The following is a 19,612-nucleotide window of genomic DNA, read 5'->3' as shown; positions in this document are numbered from 1 at the left end:
TCCGGTTTATGAATTCGTATCACTCCTATAAATAGGGAAAAAATCGATATTACTATAATGATACTAAAATATATGTATGAAAAATAAATATTTACTTACATAAATATTTTCCTACAATAATTCTTAAATAAAACGTTATATTGATATAAAAACGAAAATATCAAGATATATATTATCAGTAGTTTGCAAGAAAAAAAGAGAGTGAAAAAAAAACTTTTTGCAAACTAAGTTTCAACGAAATGGATAATAAAATTATTTTTTCGATTAATTTCAAGCGGACTTCCCTTACGAAAAAAAACTACAAGCATACGAAAAAATTACTGGTATACCAATAATATATTATTGAAGAACTATTGTATTATTGTATCAGTAATTTTTTCGTATTCTTGTAGTTTTTTTTCGTGCGGGTTTAATAGAATTCTAATTTGGAGTTTATATGTATACAGTTATATAGATATGTCGAATATTAAAAAGTCACCATATATAAGGATTTTATCCAACAAATTGTCATATTAATATATAATAATGTCAAATGTTATATGTATATATATTTCCTGAACAAATATATTGAGATATTTCATGCATTAATTATATATGTATATTTATAGTGTTTCATATAAGTAAATTTTTTTATACTATGCATTACTATATTTAAACTTATTATTTTTGAAATTTTTATTTAACTTTTTTGTGTAAACTATGCATTGTGTGTGTGTGAATAAGTAACTCTATATAAATATGTACTAACATATGTATTTCCTGAATAATTTTATATTGATATAATATTTTTACAAATATTTTTATGGAAAATTTTTATTATGTTAATATGAAAATAAATATAACTTCATTATTGAAAGCATCAAATCTGGTACTAGAAATACTCTATTCTATAAACTCAAATATTTTAAGAACAATTTGTGAATAAGGATAGTCTCGTCTATGTTTTGTTGTTTTGAATATGGCAGAATCGATTGTTTGAGTTTCATGTAATACTCACTCTTCACAATTGAGCATAATTTTAGAGCACTAAAATTTTTCTTGTTTCGTTGTCCTAAATAACTGAAAGTCTGTGCAAAATGGTCGCTTAGTAACTTTTTTAACATATTTGGGATTATATTGGACAAATTCACTCCACCCACTTGTTTCAGCGTGTTTACCTAGAGACAAGATAGAGAAAAGAAGAAATTCGTTATTAATTTAAAATATGAAATATTATCAACTAAAAAAAACCCAAGTCTCTGCCCCCGGTTTTTGGGGCCCCCCATTGGGGGAAAACCACGGATCAAAAACCCCGGAGGGGCGGTCTTAAAAGTATGAAACCCAAAAGCCAAAAATTTTTGAAGATGAGCGGTTTCCCAATTGAAAGGACCCAGGGGCCCTGAAGTAAGGGGGCAAAAGGAAACCCTTTTTCAAGAACTCTTTTTAACAAAAAATCAGGAAAACCCCCTTTTTTAAAATTTCCAAATAAAAAAGGGAAAAACCCCCTTTTTCCGAAAAAATTTTCCCCCTTAAAAAAAAAGACTTACAAATATACCAAAACACAATCCCAAATTTCCCCCCAATCTTTATTTAGTTTTTATATTTCAATTTAAAAAACAATATTTTATCTAAAAAGGGTAATCTTCTGCATGCCTACTTTTTCTTCCGGTTGGGTTTTCTGAATGCAGTACACCACACGTTAAATTTTTTTTAAAAAGAGAAAAAAGGCCCTTTTAAACTACAAAACAATGAGATCAACAAAAAATTTGGGCCCCGGGGGGGGGTTTTCTGTAAAAAATTAAAATTTTTCCCCCCCCAAAAATTAAAAAAAACCCTAGTTTTTTTTTTTTCCCCCGGGGCCCTTTAAAACGGAAAAAGCCCATCTTCCCCCCAAGACCAACATTCTTTTCTTTTGGCCGAAAAATTTTTCGTTTCCCTTTCCCCCCTTTTTTTCAAACCGTTTTGCTTTTTTTTTTTTGGGAAAAGGTTTCCCCGGGGTCCTTTCCCCTTTTCCTTTTTGAAAATTTTTTACTTTTTTTTTCCGTAAAATTTCCCTTTTTTCAAAATTTTTTCTCTTTTTTATCAAAAATTTCCCCCCGAATTATTTTTTTGGCCTTTGCTCTTTTTAAACCAAAATTTAAAAAATGTAATTCCCCCCCTTGAAGGGTTTTTTGACAAAAAACCGTTTTAAACCGAACAAAATTTTTGGGAAAGCTAATTTTTTCGCGGCCCCATATGGAAAATTCGGGGGGGGCCCGACCAAAAGTCTCTCAAGTTTGGCCCCAAAAGGGAAACGAAATCCTCCCCCATATTTTTTTTTTCCCCCGGGGGTTTTAAAAAAAAAGTAATAATTTTGCGTCAAATTTCCCTCTTTAAAAAGCAATCTAATTTTTAAATTTTTTTTCCCCGAATGTTTAAATTTTTCCAAAAAAATTCCCCGACATTTTCCCAAAAGGCCGGCTTTTTCCCCCCCAAATTTTCGGAGATAAAACTTTTTTTCTTTTTCATCCCCCAAAAAATTTTTGAAAGGCACAAAAAAATTGGGGGAAAGGAACCCCCCGCGGGAACCCCCTTTCCCCGAAGTTCGGGGTTCATTTTTTTAAAAACCTTTTGCACGAAAAACACCGGTCGGGTTTTAAACCCCCGTTTTCACGGGACCGCCCTTCGCGGCACTCGCGGAAATCGCCAAGCTAAATTTAGTCGTGTATCCCCCGAAACCCTTTTTTGAAGGAAATTTGCGGGGTTTTTTTTTCTGCGAGGAATCCTTTTTCGAAACGGTCAAGGGTGTTTTGTCCCCTTTTTTGGAAAATTCAAAGCGACTTGGGATGTTTCGTTTTGGCCCGCATTTTTCGAGTTCTGCAGTTTGGGGGCTGCAAAGCATCCCTCTGTCTACCCTTTTTTTGTTGTTTGGGAAAAACGTCCTTTTGGCGAATGGTTTTTATCGTCATTTTGGGGGTTTTCAAAAATGCATTTTTTTTCGGTTTTTATCCCCGGGCGAGCCCCCCCCAAAAGTTTGCGGGCCTCGGGGCGCCCTCGCTCAGTCACTCACCCCCGTCACCTCACTCCCCGGCGAAAAAAAGCACCGCCCAAAAAGGGGAAAAGAACTTTAAAAGAGGAACCAAAAACAAAAAAATGAAAAAAACAAAGGGGATTCGTAAGCAAAAAACTCCGGGGCTCGGAAAAAGTCCCAAAGATGCCCCCCTAGACCAAAACTTTTCATGGTTTCCCCAAAAAAGAAAAGACCCCCTTTTTGTTTTTTAAAAAAAACCCCTTGAAAGACCCATTTTTTCCCGGGGGGTTTAAAAAGTTTTACCCCGAAAAGTTCCCCCCCATCAAAAAATGTAGATCCCGGGGCGAAAACGGGGGGGCCCAAAAATTATATTAAAATTATTATATATATATAAAATAGTTTTTAGATTTTTAGCGAGACCGGATAAAAGTTTTAATATCTTTTTATACTGGTTTTTAAAATTTGGGCCATAGATGATCTAATGAAAAATTTTTGGGGTTTCCTATGTTATTAAAAAATTATTTTAAAAAAAAAAAACGTACTGTGAGATTTTTTGGGACCGTTTTTTTTTTGGTATCGTATATTTAAAGGGACCTTTAAATTTATTTTACAGGTGGCCGGAAAAAAAAAAACCCACTCACTTCGGGGGGAAAAAAATTTTTTTCGAAAAAAAAAAAAAAAAAAAGTTATATAAAAATGGTTTCCCAAAAAAATCGTTCCCGGTTTTTTAAAATTAGGAGTTTCCCCGCACCTGATTTCGTAAAAGGGTTTTTAGTATGTCGGGGATCGCGGGGGTTAGTTTTTTTTTCCCTTTTTTGTTTAGGGGGTGGGGGGATGAAGTTGGCTTCCCCATTTTCAAAAGTGTTTTGTCGCGAGCTATTGAAAACCCGGGGTTTGGGGTTTGGGGCGGTCAATTCGCGGTCGATGGCACCCTCGGACACCCATGCCCCCTTTTGGCGGTTTTTTTCCGTAGCAGTCCGGGGTTTTCACTCGGTCAAAAAAAACACTATCGTATATGTAAGCAAAGTTCCCGTGGGTAAAACCCTTGCTAGGGGGGTTTTTCCTCACGCGTTCGTTAATTTTTTTTCAAAAATTTTTTTCCCCGGTTTTTGGTTTTCCCCTTTTTAAATAAATTTTTCCCAAAAAAGTTAAAGGGAAAAATTTTAAATTTTGGGTTTCCCGGAGTAATGATTGGGAAAAAGGGGCCTCTCCTGAAATAGGCTTCAATTTTATCCGAAATTTTTTCCGGGGGGTTTTTTTAAAAGGGTTTTGGGGGTTTTTTGTTTTTATTGATGTGGGGCTGAGTCGTATGTAACCACGAATTTTTTTGTATCGTTTTTGGGGGTTTTTTTCGTTTACCCCCGGGCATTACGCCTTAGTATAAAATTTTTTTTGGACTTACTTTTAATTTTTTTATCGCTCGTTTTTGCCCCCGGGAGATCATCGTGGGGGGTTGATAGGGGGTGGGGGTGGGGGTTTTCTTTAAAGGGGACCTGGGGTCGTTTTTGGGGGGGATGGGTTTTCCGTGTTGTCGTAGGTCGGGTCCTTAGGTGATGGCCTACTTCCGCGGCTGATGCTTTTTTCGTGTGTGTGGGCCCCTTTTTTACGTACGGCAGTGCGTTTTTAAAACCCGGGTTCTGTTTGTTCGTTCCCCCTCGATTTATGTTCAAAAAGCCTGATTTTTAATATGCTGTTTTTTCAGGTTTCCCCGATTTTTTTCCTAAAAACCCCCCGGGCGACCCCCACCGCTCCCCCCAAATTGTTGGTGCCTCGGGGGAGAAAATTAAAGGGGTTTTTGCCCCAAAATTTTGGGGTGGGAACCCCGGGGCCGTCGGAATTTTTTTTTTTTTTTTCCCGGGGGGGTTTTAGAGAAATGCACTAAAATTTTTGGGTTTTTAAAAATTTTTTATTAAATTTAAACCCCCTTTGGGCTTTTTTATTTCATTTTAAAAAACCTAAAGGGGGTTTCGAGGTTGCGGACTGACTTTATTTTTCCCCCGCGTATCGCCACAACTCCCCAGTCGATGCAAAATGCGCCCCGGGGGGTTACCCCAGATCGTGGTTAGAGGATTATTTGTCGTTTGGGGAAAAAAGCGGATTTTTCGCGGGGCTCTACCCCTTTTTTTTTATCTTTTTGGGTTTTTTGGGATTTTTTTCCCGGGGGGGAAAGGGGGGTTTTTTGGGCAAAAAGGTTTCCCCGGTCGAAAAACTAGGTTTTCAAGCAAAACAGATTAAAAACCCTTTGGGCTTGCACTTTTAAACCAAAAATTTTGTTCCCCGTATTTTCTCGCTTTTTTTGCTTTTTTTAAAGCGGGAATTATCTGCCCCCTAATTTGATTTGGGGGTAAAAACCTGCATCGTTGCGCTTTTTAACGGGGGTCATATCTGTCGAATTTTTGTTCCCGGGGCTATCCTCGCATCGTAGCGTTTTTTGCGGGGCCCCCTTTTGTCGTCAAAATTGCGGATGAAAAAAGAGTCCAAAATTTCTTAATATTATTTAAATTTTTTTAATAGTTATATCTATTGGAATTTTGGGGGGTTTTTAAAACCCTTTTGGTAAACGTATTGTGAGATTTTTTTTTTTGAAATTTTACAAATTTAAAAATATATTTAAATCGACTTCGAAAATTTTTTTATTTCCCCGGGCGAAGTTGTTTTGGGGGGGGAATCACAAAAAAAAAAGGGGAAAACTTTTTCAGGAAAAAAAAATATATATATATGTTTAAACCCCCAAACTTTTACACAACGTTTTTTTTTTTTTCGCTCTTTTTGCGGTTCAAAAACTTTGAAAAGACGGTTTTTTCCCCAAAAAAGGGTTCCCCGGAAAACCTTTGCCACGTTTTTTGTCGCACGTACGGTCGCGCTTCCGGTTCCAAAAAAACCGGCGCTGCGCTATGGTTTTCCTCGAAACCGCGAGCGTTTTTTCTTTCTGACAGGCGTTTGGGGCGCCAAGTTTCGAATCGGGATTATTTTCTTTTCTAAATTACGATACAAAATCAATTAAAAACAGAAATTTTTTGCTACGGGGTTTAAAAAGTATTAAAAAAAAAATTTTTTACTTCAAAAATGTTTTTTCCACAAAATTTTTTGAAAATTTTATAACGAAAACAAAAATAAATATATTTTTCTAAGAATTAGGCGTTAATATGATTAAATAGCTCAAACCAACTTTTCTCGTCAATAACAAAAATTTTAAATTTTAAAAAGGGGTTGCTCGCCTTTTTCGTGAAAATTCCCCCTTTTCCACTTTTTAGCATATTATTAAATCTTAAAGGAATTTAAAATTTAAAAAATTTTGGATTTGTTTAATTTTTTTTTGTTAATAAAAAAAATGCTTAATAGATGTATGCGAAAATAATTTGTTATTAGGGGAAAATTGGTTTTTGTTTAAAAAAATTTTGCCCCTTTTCGATACAAAACGAATCGAAAATTTTTCAAAACAAACTACAAATTTTCAAAAAAAGACTCCCGCGGATTTCGAAAATTTTAAAGGGGTTGGGGTGGGGGGTTTTTAAAAAAATTTTTTTTTTTTTTAAAATTAAAATTTTAATACAAAGGGAAAAAATTTTTACAAAAAAATTTTAAAAAACCAAATGTTTTCGATTTTAAAAAAATTAATTTTTTAAAAAATTTTGGGTTTTGAAGGGGTTCACATAGGAATTTTTTTGGGGCCTTAAAATTTTACGAATGGGAAAAAAAAAAAGCGTCGGAAAGCAAAAGTTTTCAAGTTCGTTTCCCTTTTTAGCGACATCGGATCGATATTTTTCTGGGGGTACAATACTTTGGGGGGGTTTTTAAAGGGGGAAAATAGGAAAAAAAATCTCGTTTTAGATTTTCCTAAAAAAGGGGCCTTTCCCCCGGGGCCAAAACAATCTTGTGCTTGGGGCACAATTAAATATAGCGAAAAAATTTTTTGCTATTTGACGCACAAACACCCCAATTTTGGTCGTATAACCATTTATTTCAAATTATACATAAGGGGAATGTTTATGTTTTTTTTGATAAAAACTTTCCCCAAAAAAAAAAATGTAAAAATATAGGGGGCCTTTTATTAAAGGGCCCCCAAATTTACAGGTTCCGTTAAAAAAAATAATGAAAACTGGGGGTTTTTCCCCCAACTTTTCTTGATCCCCCAAAAAAAACATAAAAAATATAAAAGGGCCGCCCCGCTAAGACCCCAAAGGGCCCGCTAAAAAACGTTTCAAAAAAAAAAAGGGGGCCCGAAAAAACATAACAAAACATGATATTTGATTAAAAAGTAATATTTTTTTTATTTTTTTCCTAAAATATAAAATTTTATTTTTATAAAGGGAAAAAAACATTAAAATTAAAAATTTGAAAAAAAATATCAATTTTAAATTTAAAAAACAATATCAAAATTGCTAATGTTTTCTATTTGTACTAATTTATGTAAAAAAAAAATTTTTTTTAAAAGGATTGTTTTAAATTAAGAGAATACTTTTAAAAGTAAAAAATATTTTAAAAATAAAAAATATTTGAAAAACGCGTATCAAATAAAAATAATATTGTTTTTTAAATTTCCTGTAAAAAAAATTTTTTCTTTTATCTTGCAAAAAAACCCTTTTAAATTATTTAAATTTAAAAAATTATGGGGGGTTTTTAAAATTAATAACTAAAAATTTTTTTTGTGATTTTAAAATTGTAAAAAAGGGGTTTTTTTTCAGGCTTAATTACATATTTTTTATTTTCGATCCCCAAAAATATCTGTATCCAAAAAAATTTTGTAAATACTTATGTGAAAATTTTTGGAAAAAAAAAAATTAGAAGAGAAAAGTTTTTTTAAAGGAATTTTACATTAGATGAAAAAAGGGGCTGCATATAACTTTAAAAATTTTTACTTTTTTTTTAATGTCATTTGGGGGACATTTCGCAAGTAAGGGGAAACGACTTTTAAAAACCCATTGTTATATGTATGTAAAAAAAGTTTTTTTTTTTGATACTACCCCCCAAAAAATTCACGTGAAAAATTTTAAAAATAAAATTTAAAAAGAGAACAAAAATTTTAAAAAAAATTTTTTTTTTGAAAAAAAAAAGGGGTTGGGGCTATAACTATTAATATTACTATTTTTTCAATTTTTTTTCCCGTTATTTTTAAAAAAAAATAGAAAATTTTACTTAAAAATAAATTTTTTGTTAATGTTTGGAAAAAATTGGGGTTTTATGTTCTTTTAATATCGTCAAATATACCCGTGTAAAATTTTTTTTTAAAAATTAAAATTTAAAAAAGGGGAAACATTTTTTTGTAAAAGGTACATTTGTGAAAAATAAATTTTAAAATTAAAGTTTACATATGTATTAAAATTTTTTTGTTTTTTATTTCTTTATTTTATAATCTAATTCTAATTTTTCTATTATAACAATAATTTAAAAAAAAATACTTTCTTATAAACAAATTGTTATATGATAAAAAAAAGGGGAAACATTTTCCCCAAAAAAAAATTTTTTGGTGATATTGCATTTGTAAAAATTTATGTTAATTTAAATATACATCAACAAGTAAAAAATAAATTTTTTTTCAAACTGATTTTTTTACATAAAAAATGTACATAGATATGTATTTTATATACTGAACATACGATTTTGGGGCTTTATTGTTTTAAAAATTTTTTAAAAATTTTCCCATCATTTTTGTATTAAATTAAAAAAATACTTTTTAAAATTCCCCAAGAACCAATTTTGCCGGGGGGTTGTTGTAATTTTTTGTAAAATTTTTGCTTAAGTTGTTTTCCTTTTTGGGGGAAAAGGGGGCTTCCTTTTTTGCCTATTAGATTGTCTTTTGTCATGCCCCCGATAATGGAACAACTTGGGGGGCAAAATTAAAGCAAAAGTTGCGTTTCAGAACCGTTTGTAAAAAAGGGATTGGAAATTACAGGCAACTGACAAAAACAATTTGGGGGTTTAAAAAGTTAGGAAAATATTGCCCCCATAATCCTTTTTTTAAAAACTAAACAAATTAAATTTTATCTATGATGGGAAAAAATAAAACTGAATGAAAAATTTTTGTCAAAAAAACGATTTTTTTTTCCCTTTGAAGGGGCCCCCTTTGCTTTTGGGTATTTTTTTTTATATATATGTTTTGTAAAGTATATATATGTATCTTTTTTTATTGCACTATATTTTGTACTTTTTCAACCCCGCCTTATTTTTTTCCCAAAATTAAATAGTTTTTTTCAAAAGTTTTTTTAATTTTTTTTTCCTTTTTATTATAAACATTGTAGATAAAAATAAATCAATTTTATCTAAACAAACTAAACGAAAAAAAAGATATAGTATCTTTTTTAAAAAAAAACTTTATAAAAAAATATAAAAAATTTTTTAAAAACTATGTAAAAAACTATTTTAAAAATTTTTTTTGCTTCTTTTTTAAAACCCCTTTTTTGATTGTTTTATCCATTTTTTAACACAGGCACGTTCCCCAGCCCCAAAAGTATCAAATTTTTTTTTTAATTTAAAATTTCCAATTTTTTTGAAGTGGGGAAATTTTTTGTTTGGAATTTTTTATAATGACCAAAAGCTTTTTAAACGTAGGGGTTTTTATTTTTTTGTCCTTTTGACGGGGGACAGTACTGGAAAATTAAAATTTTTACATAAAACCCCCTTTTAAAAAAATTTTTTGGTTTCCCTTTTTAATTTTAATTAAAATTTTTTTTAAATTTTTATCAAGATTATTTTTTAAAGAATTTGCCCAAAAAAAATTTTAATTAAAAAAAAATACATGAAAAATTGGTCTTTTAAAGAAAAAGTTTTTTATTTTTTTTTGGAAAAATATGAAAAATTTTTTTAAAATTTAAAATTTAAAAAATTTTTTAAAAATATGGGTTTTTAAAATTAAAAAAATTTTTTGTGGCTTGCAAATAAGGTTTTTGACTTTTGTTCAGAAGGATAAAAACTACAGGGATACTTTTCATAAATTTTTTTATCCCCTTAAAATTTAAAAAGAAATAAATTTTCGGGGAAGGGGTTTTTTTTACAGTTTTAATAAAAACCCCCGGAAAAAATTTCAGAACTCCTAAGTTTAAGGGGAAAAAGTTTCAAGTAAGAAATTTTTTGGGGGTTGAAATCATCTGACGGGGGTTTTTTTTGACTAAAAGAAAAAGAAGGACTGAGGGTTTTAAATTTAAGGGCCCTTTTTTTGGGGAAAAAAACCCCCATAATTTTAATTTTAAACGTTTCTTTTTTTTTTTTCAAAAAAGTTATGAGTGGGATGAACCATAAAGTGATTTATTAGTTAAAAAAATTTTGTATTTTTTTTTTGGGGATAATTTTTCACAAAAAATGAAATATTTTTTAAAATATTATTTTCCGATTTTTTTTCCCAAAAATTTTTGCACCCCAAAAAATAAAAAAAATTAATTGGTGCCAAAAAAAACACTTTTTTTCAAGAAAAAAATATTAAGCTTTTTTGTTACAAAAAAAATTTTAAAAAAAAAAAAAGGGGTATGGATTTTCTTTAAACCAATTGACTTATAAATAAAATATAAAAAAAAATAAACCCCTTTTAAATATATGTATATTATTATTGCAAAATAATATTTTCTTTTCTTTTTTTGTTAAAAATTTTTTAAAAAGGGGGTTTTTTTATCAACCACTTTTTTTTTTTAAATTTTTTAAAAATTTTTATCATTTTGCAATTATCATCTAAATTTTTAGGGGTTGACAATATTCATTCGATTTTTGGTTTTTCAACACTTCATTACATTTACATTAACAGAAATTTTAAATATAAAATTTAAAATTAAAAGGGGAATTTTAAAATTCATCACCGGTATTTTTTTGTTTTAATGGTTTTTTGTTTTAAAATGTTTTTTTTAAATTTTCTTTTTATACTGTTTTTAAAATGGTTTTTTCAAAATTAAAATTAATTTTAAAATTGTCCCCCAAAAAGGGGAAGGGGGGTTTGAAGGGGGGGTTTTCCCCCAAAAAAACCCGTACAAAACCTAATGTCTGAGGTTTTTAACCAGCTTTTTACTAAGGTTTTAAAATAAAAATTTCTTAACCTCTTTTTACTACTTTAGAGAGAGAAAGGAGCAGGCAAAACCTATCGCTTCGCCGGTTCTGTTCCCACCCCTCATATACTTCCTCTCCCCTTCCCCTTTTTTTCTCCATCTCTTTTCCTTTTATTCCTCTTTCTTCCCAGAATTTCCCCCTCTCTTCCTCCCACATCGTTCTTTCCTTTCCTCCCCTTATCCTCTCTTTCATATCCTCAAAACATTTCCTCGCTAAACTTCCTCCCCTTCCTTCCTCCAACTTCCTCTCATACCCTACCGCCCTCTTTCTTGCCCTTATCCTAAATTTGTCTTTTCCTATCTCCTCTCTTACCATATACCCCGGCGTGCACCAGTCTACTCCTAACGTCCACCTAATCCATCGCTCCTGCATTGCCTCCACCTCTCTCCTCTCCTTCCATCCCCATATTTCCGCCCCATATTCCAACACCGTCCCCACTAACCATTCCATTAGCCATACTCTTTTCATCCAGTCTCCTGCAAACCTTCTCTTTCCCATTCCCCACACCTGTCTTATCACCGCTCCTGCTTTCCTAACTCTGTTCTTTACCTGCGCCTCCTGCCCCCCGTTCCTCTGTAGCTTATACCCTAAATATGTGAATTCTTTCACTTCCTCTAACCTTTTTCCTTTCCATCTCCACTCCACTCTCTTCATTCTTCCTCCTCCCTTTTTAAACCTCATTACCTTTGTCTTATCCACATTCACCTCCACTCTCTTCATTCTTCCTCCTCCCTTTTTAAACCTCATTACCTTTGTCTTATCCACATTCACCTCTAACCTTTTCTTGTCCATATAACTTTCCATTTTCCCCAACATATGTATCATCCCTTCTTCATCCTCCGCCAACAGTACCATATCATCTGCGTACGCCAAACAATGCACCTTTTTCCCTCCCAGTTTCACCCCCCCCCCAACCTCCTTTTCTTAGCACTTCCTCTATATCCGCTATCAGCAAACTGAATAAGTTAAACGCTGTTTTATTATATACTACATATCATCTGAAAATAAACTTAAGACAGCCTTAAATATAAAATCAAATTACGAATGTTCTCTTATATCAAAGAAACCAATATGACCTTAAGTTTTAAATTAGATTCATTCCTTAATCACTACTTGACTAAAATGTGATTTAAAAAATTAAATTTTATTTGTGAAGGAATAAAGTACCTTGTTGAAAATCTCGAATGACTTTTCTAGATGCAATTTCTTTATTAATTGTATCATCGTGAGTTTCTGTAGTCTTCGCTGTATTTTCAACATCTGAAAGTTCAGAGTCAGAATCATCATTACTATCACTTTCATTTATATCGGCTCCTTGTGCGGCTTCCAGATATTGAGATATTTCTAAGATTTCTTTTTCAATAACAGGTTGTCTATAGTGAGATAAATGAATTTTATCGGCATGGCCCATAAAATTTGCAAGCGTTGAAACTTCATTTTCAGATAGATTATAATGAACACAAATTGTTGCTATATGCTTCCGTAATTCAGTCGCACGAATAGTTTCTGGATTTTCTGCGCCACTATCTACTGCATATTGCCGTAATAAATCACACGCTAAAAGATATCGGTGTTTATCTTTTTGAAGCGAAGGAAGACCAAATAGGTATGGATTCTTCGAAGAAACTTTTGCAGCCTTTCTATGCTTTAAAATCATTTCGATGCAGTCTCTTAATTCTTCTGTTAGTAAGACTGGTACCGTTCGTCCAAGTTTACCTCTGAGGGTAAATCGCACATATCTTTTAGCAATTTCTTTGGCACGTGCTGAAAGCGCTTTATACATGTCGTTTGTCTGATAATTAATACCTTGATACGCCTTATAATCCTCGATTAACGTCCTTTGTATCTCTCCGGCTCTACGACGATTAAACACTTGTACTGAAGTCAATGTAGATTTCGTAAGCGAAAGCCATGCATCATAGCAGAACTTTTCTTTCAAAAAATTATAAGCTGTTTCACGTTCTTGTTTTAGAAAATTATGAAGCTTAATAATATCTGCTTTACAGGGTAACGTAATCTTTTTACGTCTTAGATTTTTAGTCATTGTTTCTGATATTGTTTTTGATATACGTGTTGCAAAATCTTCGGTAAATACTTTCAAAAAGTCTTCAGCACGTAACTTCCTTTCCTTGTCTTCTTTTCTAATACATCGATTGATTAAAAGTTTACCCACTTCTTTTAGTAAACCTCCAAGTCCAGAAGCCAGTGAAGGAGTTTTGAAAAATTTTCCACATAAAGATAAACCGGCTAACGTATTAATTGCTTCAATGCAAGTATTGCTGTATCGGGGGAAGTAAATGGAAGCAAAATCCGTAATATCAGAATTTTTACATTTTATTACTTGAAGCAGACGACCCATCCTTCTTAATTTTTGTCTAATCAATGCATCATTGTGTTCAGATGTTTTATATTTTTCGCACTGTTGATTACCAAATGCTATTATTAGTTCGTCGTAACGGATATTTCTTACTATATCAACTTCTCGTAAAAGTGGGAAAACTCGTAATCTTAGAGCATTGCTTGCCTCATTATGTATACGTCCTATTATTTGTCTTCCTAAAATTGATATTGATCTATTATCTTTAACTTTAATCATTTCTTTAATGCATCTTTGATAGTGATGTCTGCTTGTAACTTTTAGAATGAAAGCTTTACATTTTGGACATACGACGTATTCAGAAGGTATCCTGTTGTATTCTTTCTTTGAACGTCTTTCTACTAATAATTCACCATCATTTCGTGCACAATCGGTATTAAAATAGAAATCTCCACGTCTACGTATCGTTTCTAAGATCTTTCTTCGTTCTGCATTCCCTTTTGGCATGTGTTTAAATTTTTGAACTTCTAATTCATTCGCATGTACTCTCTCAAGATGACGAGCTATTTTGCTCTGAAACGTATTGTAATACATACAGAAATGCTTCTTGTTTCCTGCACCAACTGATGCAACAAACATTTCAGTGTCATCCCGAGCACATTTCCCAGATACGTTTAGTGACATTGATATGTCTAATCCACTAGAAGTATTTGCCGAACTGTTAGTTTCTTTAGCAAAAGAATTTCTTGTCTGATTCATCACAGGTTGAACGAAACTTTCATTAGACGAAGTGTTTGATGGTACGTAAGATGGATCCTCATCGCTAACATTTTCAATGTTGTCTTCCATAGTATTATTATCAAGACACGCTAAAAGAAGAGAAAAATATGCATGTTAAATAACAAAAAAAATTATAGATTTTTTAATACGTAAGAAATTATACAGAATGCTTCGTTAAAAAAGATTCACACAAATATTTCAGAAACTTTGTTATTTTAAAAAGTAATTTAAGTAAAAGTTATTTGTTGTTGAAAGAGTCATCTGATGGTAATATTTATTTGATTTTGCATCAAAATCCAAATGTTATTTCAAGATGAACTTAATTTTTTAAATCACTGTAAATAATTTTATATCGATTCCTTCTAATATTTGGAATAAAAGTTGAAGGATAATGTGATCAAAAAGTGAATAATTTGAGATATGTTGTACTTTAATATGACAATTTCACATAAACTATAAGTTCTCGTAAACTATTAACTTTTTGGTCATCTTACTCTCATAAATTTTTATACCTAATATTGCAAAAACTTAATTTATATAAAAAAATAATAGTGAAGTCCGTTTAAAAAAATTAAGTTGACCTTGAACTAAACTTCTGGATTTTGATCTAAAGTCAAATAAAGATCATCAAACGAGTTCCTTAACATCAAATAACTTTCACTCGAAATATTTTTTAAGATAAAGCAAATAAGTTTCTGATATATTTCTGTATATCTTTTAAAATGGGTTACTCAGTATGATTCATATAGTTAACGAGATGCTAGACGCCAGTATAATTGCTTTTCTAATTTACTCTTTATTTATTATTGGTTAAACATACCATTAGAGGAGGTGAATAGTTTTCAATGTGAAAATATAAATGCAAATGAATGGAAGGCTATCTAATATTATAAAACTCAACAAGAGTTTTCATGTAACTTTGGGCAGTCTTCCATTCATTAGCGTTTGTATTTTTAGTGTTAAAAAACCAGAGTAACTTTAAAAGCAGTTATTTCTGAGTTAGCATCCCTTTAAAGTTTCAAGATATTTACTATAACCGTCCTCGTTTGATGACGTCAGAAACGAGAAATCGCATTCAAAAGTATTGCAGTATATATATCTAATAAATAAAAAATATATATAGAAATAAAAGAATATATCCATAAACATTTGCAATCGATTTAGCAATTTGTGAAATGTTCTTATGAGTATCTTTTTTGCTGTGTTAGTCAATAAAAAATTGTAAAATTAATGTAACATCAAAATCATGCAAAAAGATCAAACATAACTTTCACCTGTTGTTATTTATTGATTCTTATAGCAAAAATTACATCTTACAGTAATGAAAGTTTTTGGAGCATTTTATAAATTCATTGAGTTGATCACATATCGTATTACGGATATACTTTTTTATGTCAATGTATACAGTAAGAAGTTCCAGCATGTAATTTCTTGCTTCTGACGTCATCAAAAAATAAAGAAGCCTTAATTACCAATTAAATATATTGTTGCGTCCTCGGGACGCCTCTCGCTCAGTCACTCACACACAGTCACTCTCACTCGCGCGCGAAATAAAGACACTCGCATAATAGGGAAATGAACTTTAATATGAGGAACCAATACACGAAACCAATGAAATATAACAAATAGTGCATTCGTAATGCAAAGAAGCTCCGGTCTCGGAAAACGTCCGCACGATGCGACCGCTAGACCAAAACTGTCATGTCTCCCGAAAACAGAAGAAGACCCTTAGTTGTTTAACAACAACTCCCTTGACGACGATCTTCCGGAGGCGTAAAGAGTTGATCCCGCGAAAAGTATCACCCGATACAAAGATGTAGATCCAGGGGCGTAACACGGGGGCGCAACACTGCCCCCCTTCTTCAAAATTGTCGTCCCGACAATTCTCACGGAGATTGAAGACCCAGGACTCTGACGCTGCTATTAGGGCACCAACGATACTCCGCTCTCCCTTAGCTGCTGCTACAGGTTACCGAACGAAACGCCTGGTCCCTCTCTTTTTGCGTCTACACTGTCCGGACGAATCCTGCTCTCCCTTAGCTGCTGCTACAGGTTACCGAGCTTCGCCCTCCTCCTCTCCGTACTCGAACTGTTTTTTTGAAGAAAAATTGGCCAGATTTTTCCCATAACAGTCGAGTTGATAGAAGATATCCCTGCATCTTCGCGGTTTCACTATACTCGCCGTCTCCCGGAAGGATAACGAAATGGTCCATGAATCTTCAGACAAAGGGGGGGAATATCTTCCGTGGACCCAACGTTCCTCGTGAACACCCTAAGTCTCTGTCCCGGCATTTGCCCTCAGTCTCGTGGGAAAACCACGGATCAAAAACCACGAGAGGGACAGTCTTCAACGTGATGAACCAAATGACCAATCTTCTGAAGATGAGACGGTCTTCTCAATTGAAAGGAGCCAGTTGCCCTCGATGAGTAATGGTCGCAGGAACTTTCTCAGAGAATTCTCTTGTAACAGAAACTCAGGCAAGCCTCTTCTTAAAAATTTCCAACTAGAAAAGAAAACATTCCTTACGCAGAATAAATTCACCAATTAAAAAAATGTACTTACAAATATACACACAAACACAACTCTCCAATTCCTAGCAATCTTTATTTGAGTTTTGTACTATTTCTAATTAACAATCAATATTTCTATCTAAAAATGGAGCTAATCTATCTGCATGCACTACTTTCTTCCGATGTCTGGGTGTCTTCTGAATGCAGTACACCACATCGTTGAATTTCTTTACAATAGAGAAAGGTCCTTCTAACACTCCAATCAAAAAGATCAACAAAATTGAACGTCGGGGCGTTTTCTGTAAGAATTGAATTTTCCCCGAAAAATTCAGCTACCTCTAGTTTTCTTCGCCTCGAGACATTGAAAACGCAAATGCCCAGTCTTCCCGCAAGACCAACATTCTTTCTCTTTGGCCGAAAAGTTGTTCGCTTGCGCTTTCCCTTTCGAGTCAAACCGTTCGCTTTTCTTTTTTTCGGAATCGGTTCGCGCGTCGCTCCTCTCTCCCTTTTGATGATTTTGACTTATTTTGCCGTAATTTCCTTTGTTACTAATATTGTCTCTTTTTCTATCAAAACTATCCCCCTGAATTATTTTTATAGCCTTAGCTCTTTCTATAGCCAAATTTAAGGATGTAATTCCCTCCAGTTGAAGGGTTCTTTTGACAAACCCGTCTATTAATGCCGAGACAAATTGCGCGCATGCTATTTTATCGCGGACCGCATATGGACATTCGGGGTAAGCCAGACGCGACAGTCTCTCAAGTTCGGCTCCAAAGGAAGCGAAATCCTCTCCATATTTTTGTTTCCGTGTCGTAAAAAGATAGTAATAATTTTGCGTCAAGTTTCCGTCTTCAAAAAGCAACTCTAATTTTGATTTTAATTCCGCGAATGTTAATTCTTCAAAATTCTCAACATTTTCTAAAACGGACCGAGCTTTTCCCCTTAAATTTGCAGCGAGAGTAATCATTTTTGCTTTCTCATCCCAATTATTCGCGACGGCTATCAAAAGAAATTGGGAGAGGAACTCCCGCAGCGGAACCCTTCCATCGAATGTATCGGGCTTCAGTTTTAAGCCCGTTTTCGCACGAAAGTCACCGGTCGTCTCGCCCGCGTTTATCACGGCACTCGCGGCTATCGCGGCACTCGCGGTACTCGCGCAAGCTAAATTCAGTCGTGTATCCCCAGAAGCTCTTATATTAGAAGGACTTAGCTGGTTAGTTTGCTGCGAGGAGATCCTCAATTCGAGCCGGTGCAGCTGTTCGTCCTTCTCTCGGAGAAGAGTCTCAAAGCGAGCTTGCTGATGTTCTCGTTCGGCCCGCATTTCTCGTAGTTCTCGCAGTGCGGTCTGCAACGCATCCGTCTCGTCTATCTCCTTCATCGTTGTTCGGGAACGCGTCGCTTTCGGCGAATGTTGAGTCGTCATTTTGGCGTTCTCTCAGGAAGATGCGATTCTTTCGGTTTTGATCCCGGACGAGCCCCCAAAATGTTGCGTCCTCGGGACGCCTCTCGCTCAGTCACTCACACACAGTCACTCTCACTCGCGCGCGAAATAAAGACACTCGCATAATAGGGAAATGAACTTTAATATGAGGAACCAATACACGAAACCAATGAAATATAACAAATAGTGCATTCGTAATGCAAAAAAGCTCCGGTCTCGGAAAACGTCCGCACGATGCGACCGCTAGACCAAAACTGTCATGTCTCCCGAAAACAGAAGAAGACCCTTAGTTGTTTAACAACAACTCCCTTGACGACGATCTTCCGGAGGCGTAAAGAGTTGATCCCGCGAAAAGTATCACCCGATACAAAGATGTAGATCCAGGGGCGTAACACGGGGGCGCAACAATATGTATACATAAGCATTTTAATTATATTAAAAAAAGATAATTTATAAATGAAATATACTTATATTAAAACAACAAAATTTGTTGAAAATATTGAATAAATATAACAAGATCGTATCTTCTTTAAAATTAAACAGGTGCAGACAGATTCTAAGCAAAGTCTGTTATAAATTTTTGATGTCAAAATGGTAACTTTAACATAAGATCAGGTTCTATCTGACGATTTTGCAAAACTGTTGCCAAAAATCTGACATAGCCAGCTGACATTTTAAGTGCAAATCAAGCAAATAGTTATAAAAAATATATTTTTTTTCTAACCTTCATTGAGATTTCCATCGTTATCCTGAATGCCTATATCTGATATGTTTAATGATGTAGATGACATGTTATATTCTTTAGTAACATACTTTGTTGTCTCATCTACAGATTGAATAAAATTTTCTTCTGTGTTTGATACATAAGGTGGATTCTTATCATAAATATTTTTTGAAATGTCTTGTATAATATTATTATTATTGAGGTATGCTAAAAAGAGTAAAGAATAAGGATTAAATATCACAAAAATTATACATTTGATTTTAATATATTAAAAAATTGATAATAATATATAAAAAAATTATATTATTTACATCAATAATTAATAACACAAGTTGACAATTAAAATTTTTTTTGGACTATCTCAAATAAGCAGGATATCTTAAAAAGATTTTTGCACGATGAAATCAAATTCAAATTTGTCTATTAGACGTAACACTTTTGACTAAAATTTCGTCGAATCGTAGTAATCGGCGACACAGAGCAACCGCGGATGTCAGTGCGCGAAGACTGCGAAAATTTTGATTTTTCGCTGTCTTATACCTGTGCACAAGGCACGAAATTTCTTAGCAATATATCGAAGAATTATTTAGGAACAATCTCTTGGTTTTTGAGATCTTAATTCCTACGTTCTTTTTACCCCCCCTAGAGAGATGTAGACGAAAAAAATATATCGGTCCGAAAAAGTCACTGAATCGGGACATTATAAATAATACTTTTGCGTGTGGCATTGATAAAATTAAAAAAACTTCTCTTTTAACGAAATTAATAAATTCGGTTTCAGCGCGCAAATATCCTTCAGGTTTACTATATCCAGTACGAGAT

The 19,612-nt window shown here is 33.2% G+C and overlaps 1 protein-coding gene across 1 annotated transcript; it reads right to left on the bottom strand.

Annotated features, from left to right (window-relative positions):
- Positions 1 to 12,123: 12,123 nt before the first annotated feature.
- Positions 12,124 to 13,841, bottom strand: LOC114930663 (uncharacterized). Its single transcript, XM_085489402.1, has one exon. The coding sequence runs from the start codon at positions 13,839 to 13,841 to the stop codon at positions 12,162 to 12,164; it is 1,680 nt and encodes a 559-aa protein (XP_085345528.1). The 3' UTR covers positions 12,124 to 12,161.
- Positions 13,842 to 19,612: the final 5,771 nt, after the last annotated feature.

This window comes from Nylanderia fulva, unplaced genomic scaffold, assembly GCF_048542155.1.
Source record: "Nylanderia fulva isolate GAGA-0341 unplaced genomic scaffold, ASM4854215v1 Scaffold82, whole genome shotgun sequence".
NCBI lineage: Eukaryota > Metazoa > Arthropoda > Insecta > Hymenoptera > Formicidae > Nylanderia > Nylanderia fulva.
The sequence above is the reverse complement of the archived record's forward strand: the minus strand, read 5'-3'. Positions and strand labels throughout refer to the sequence as shown.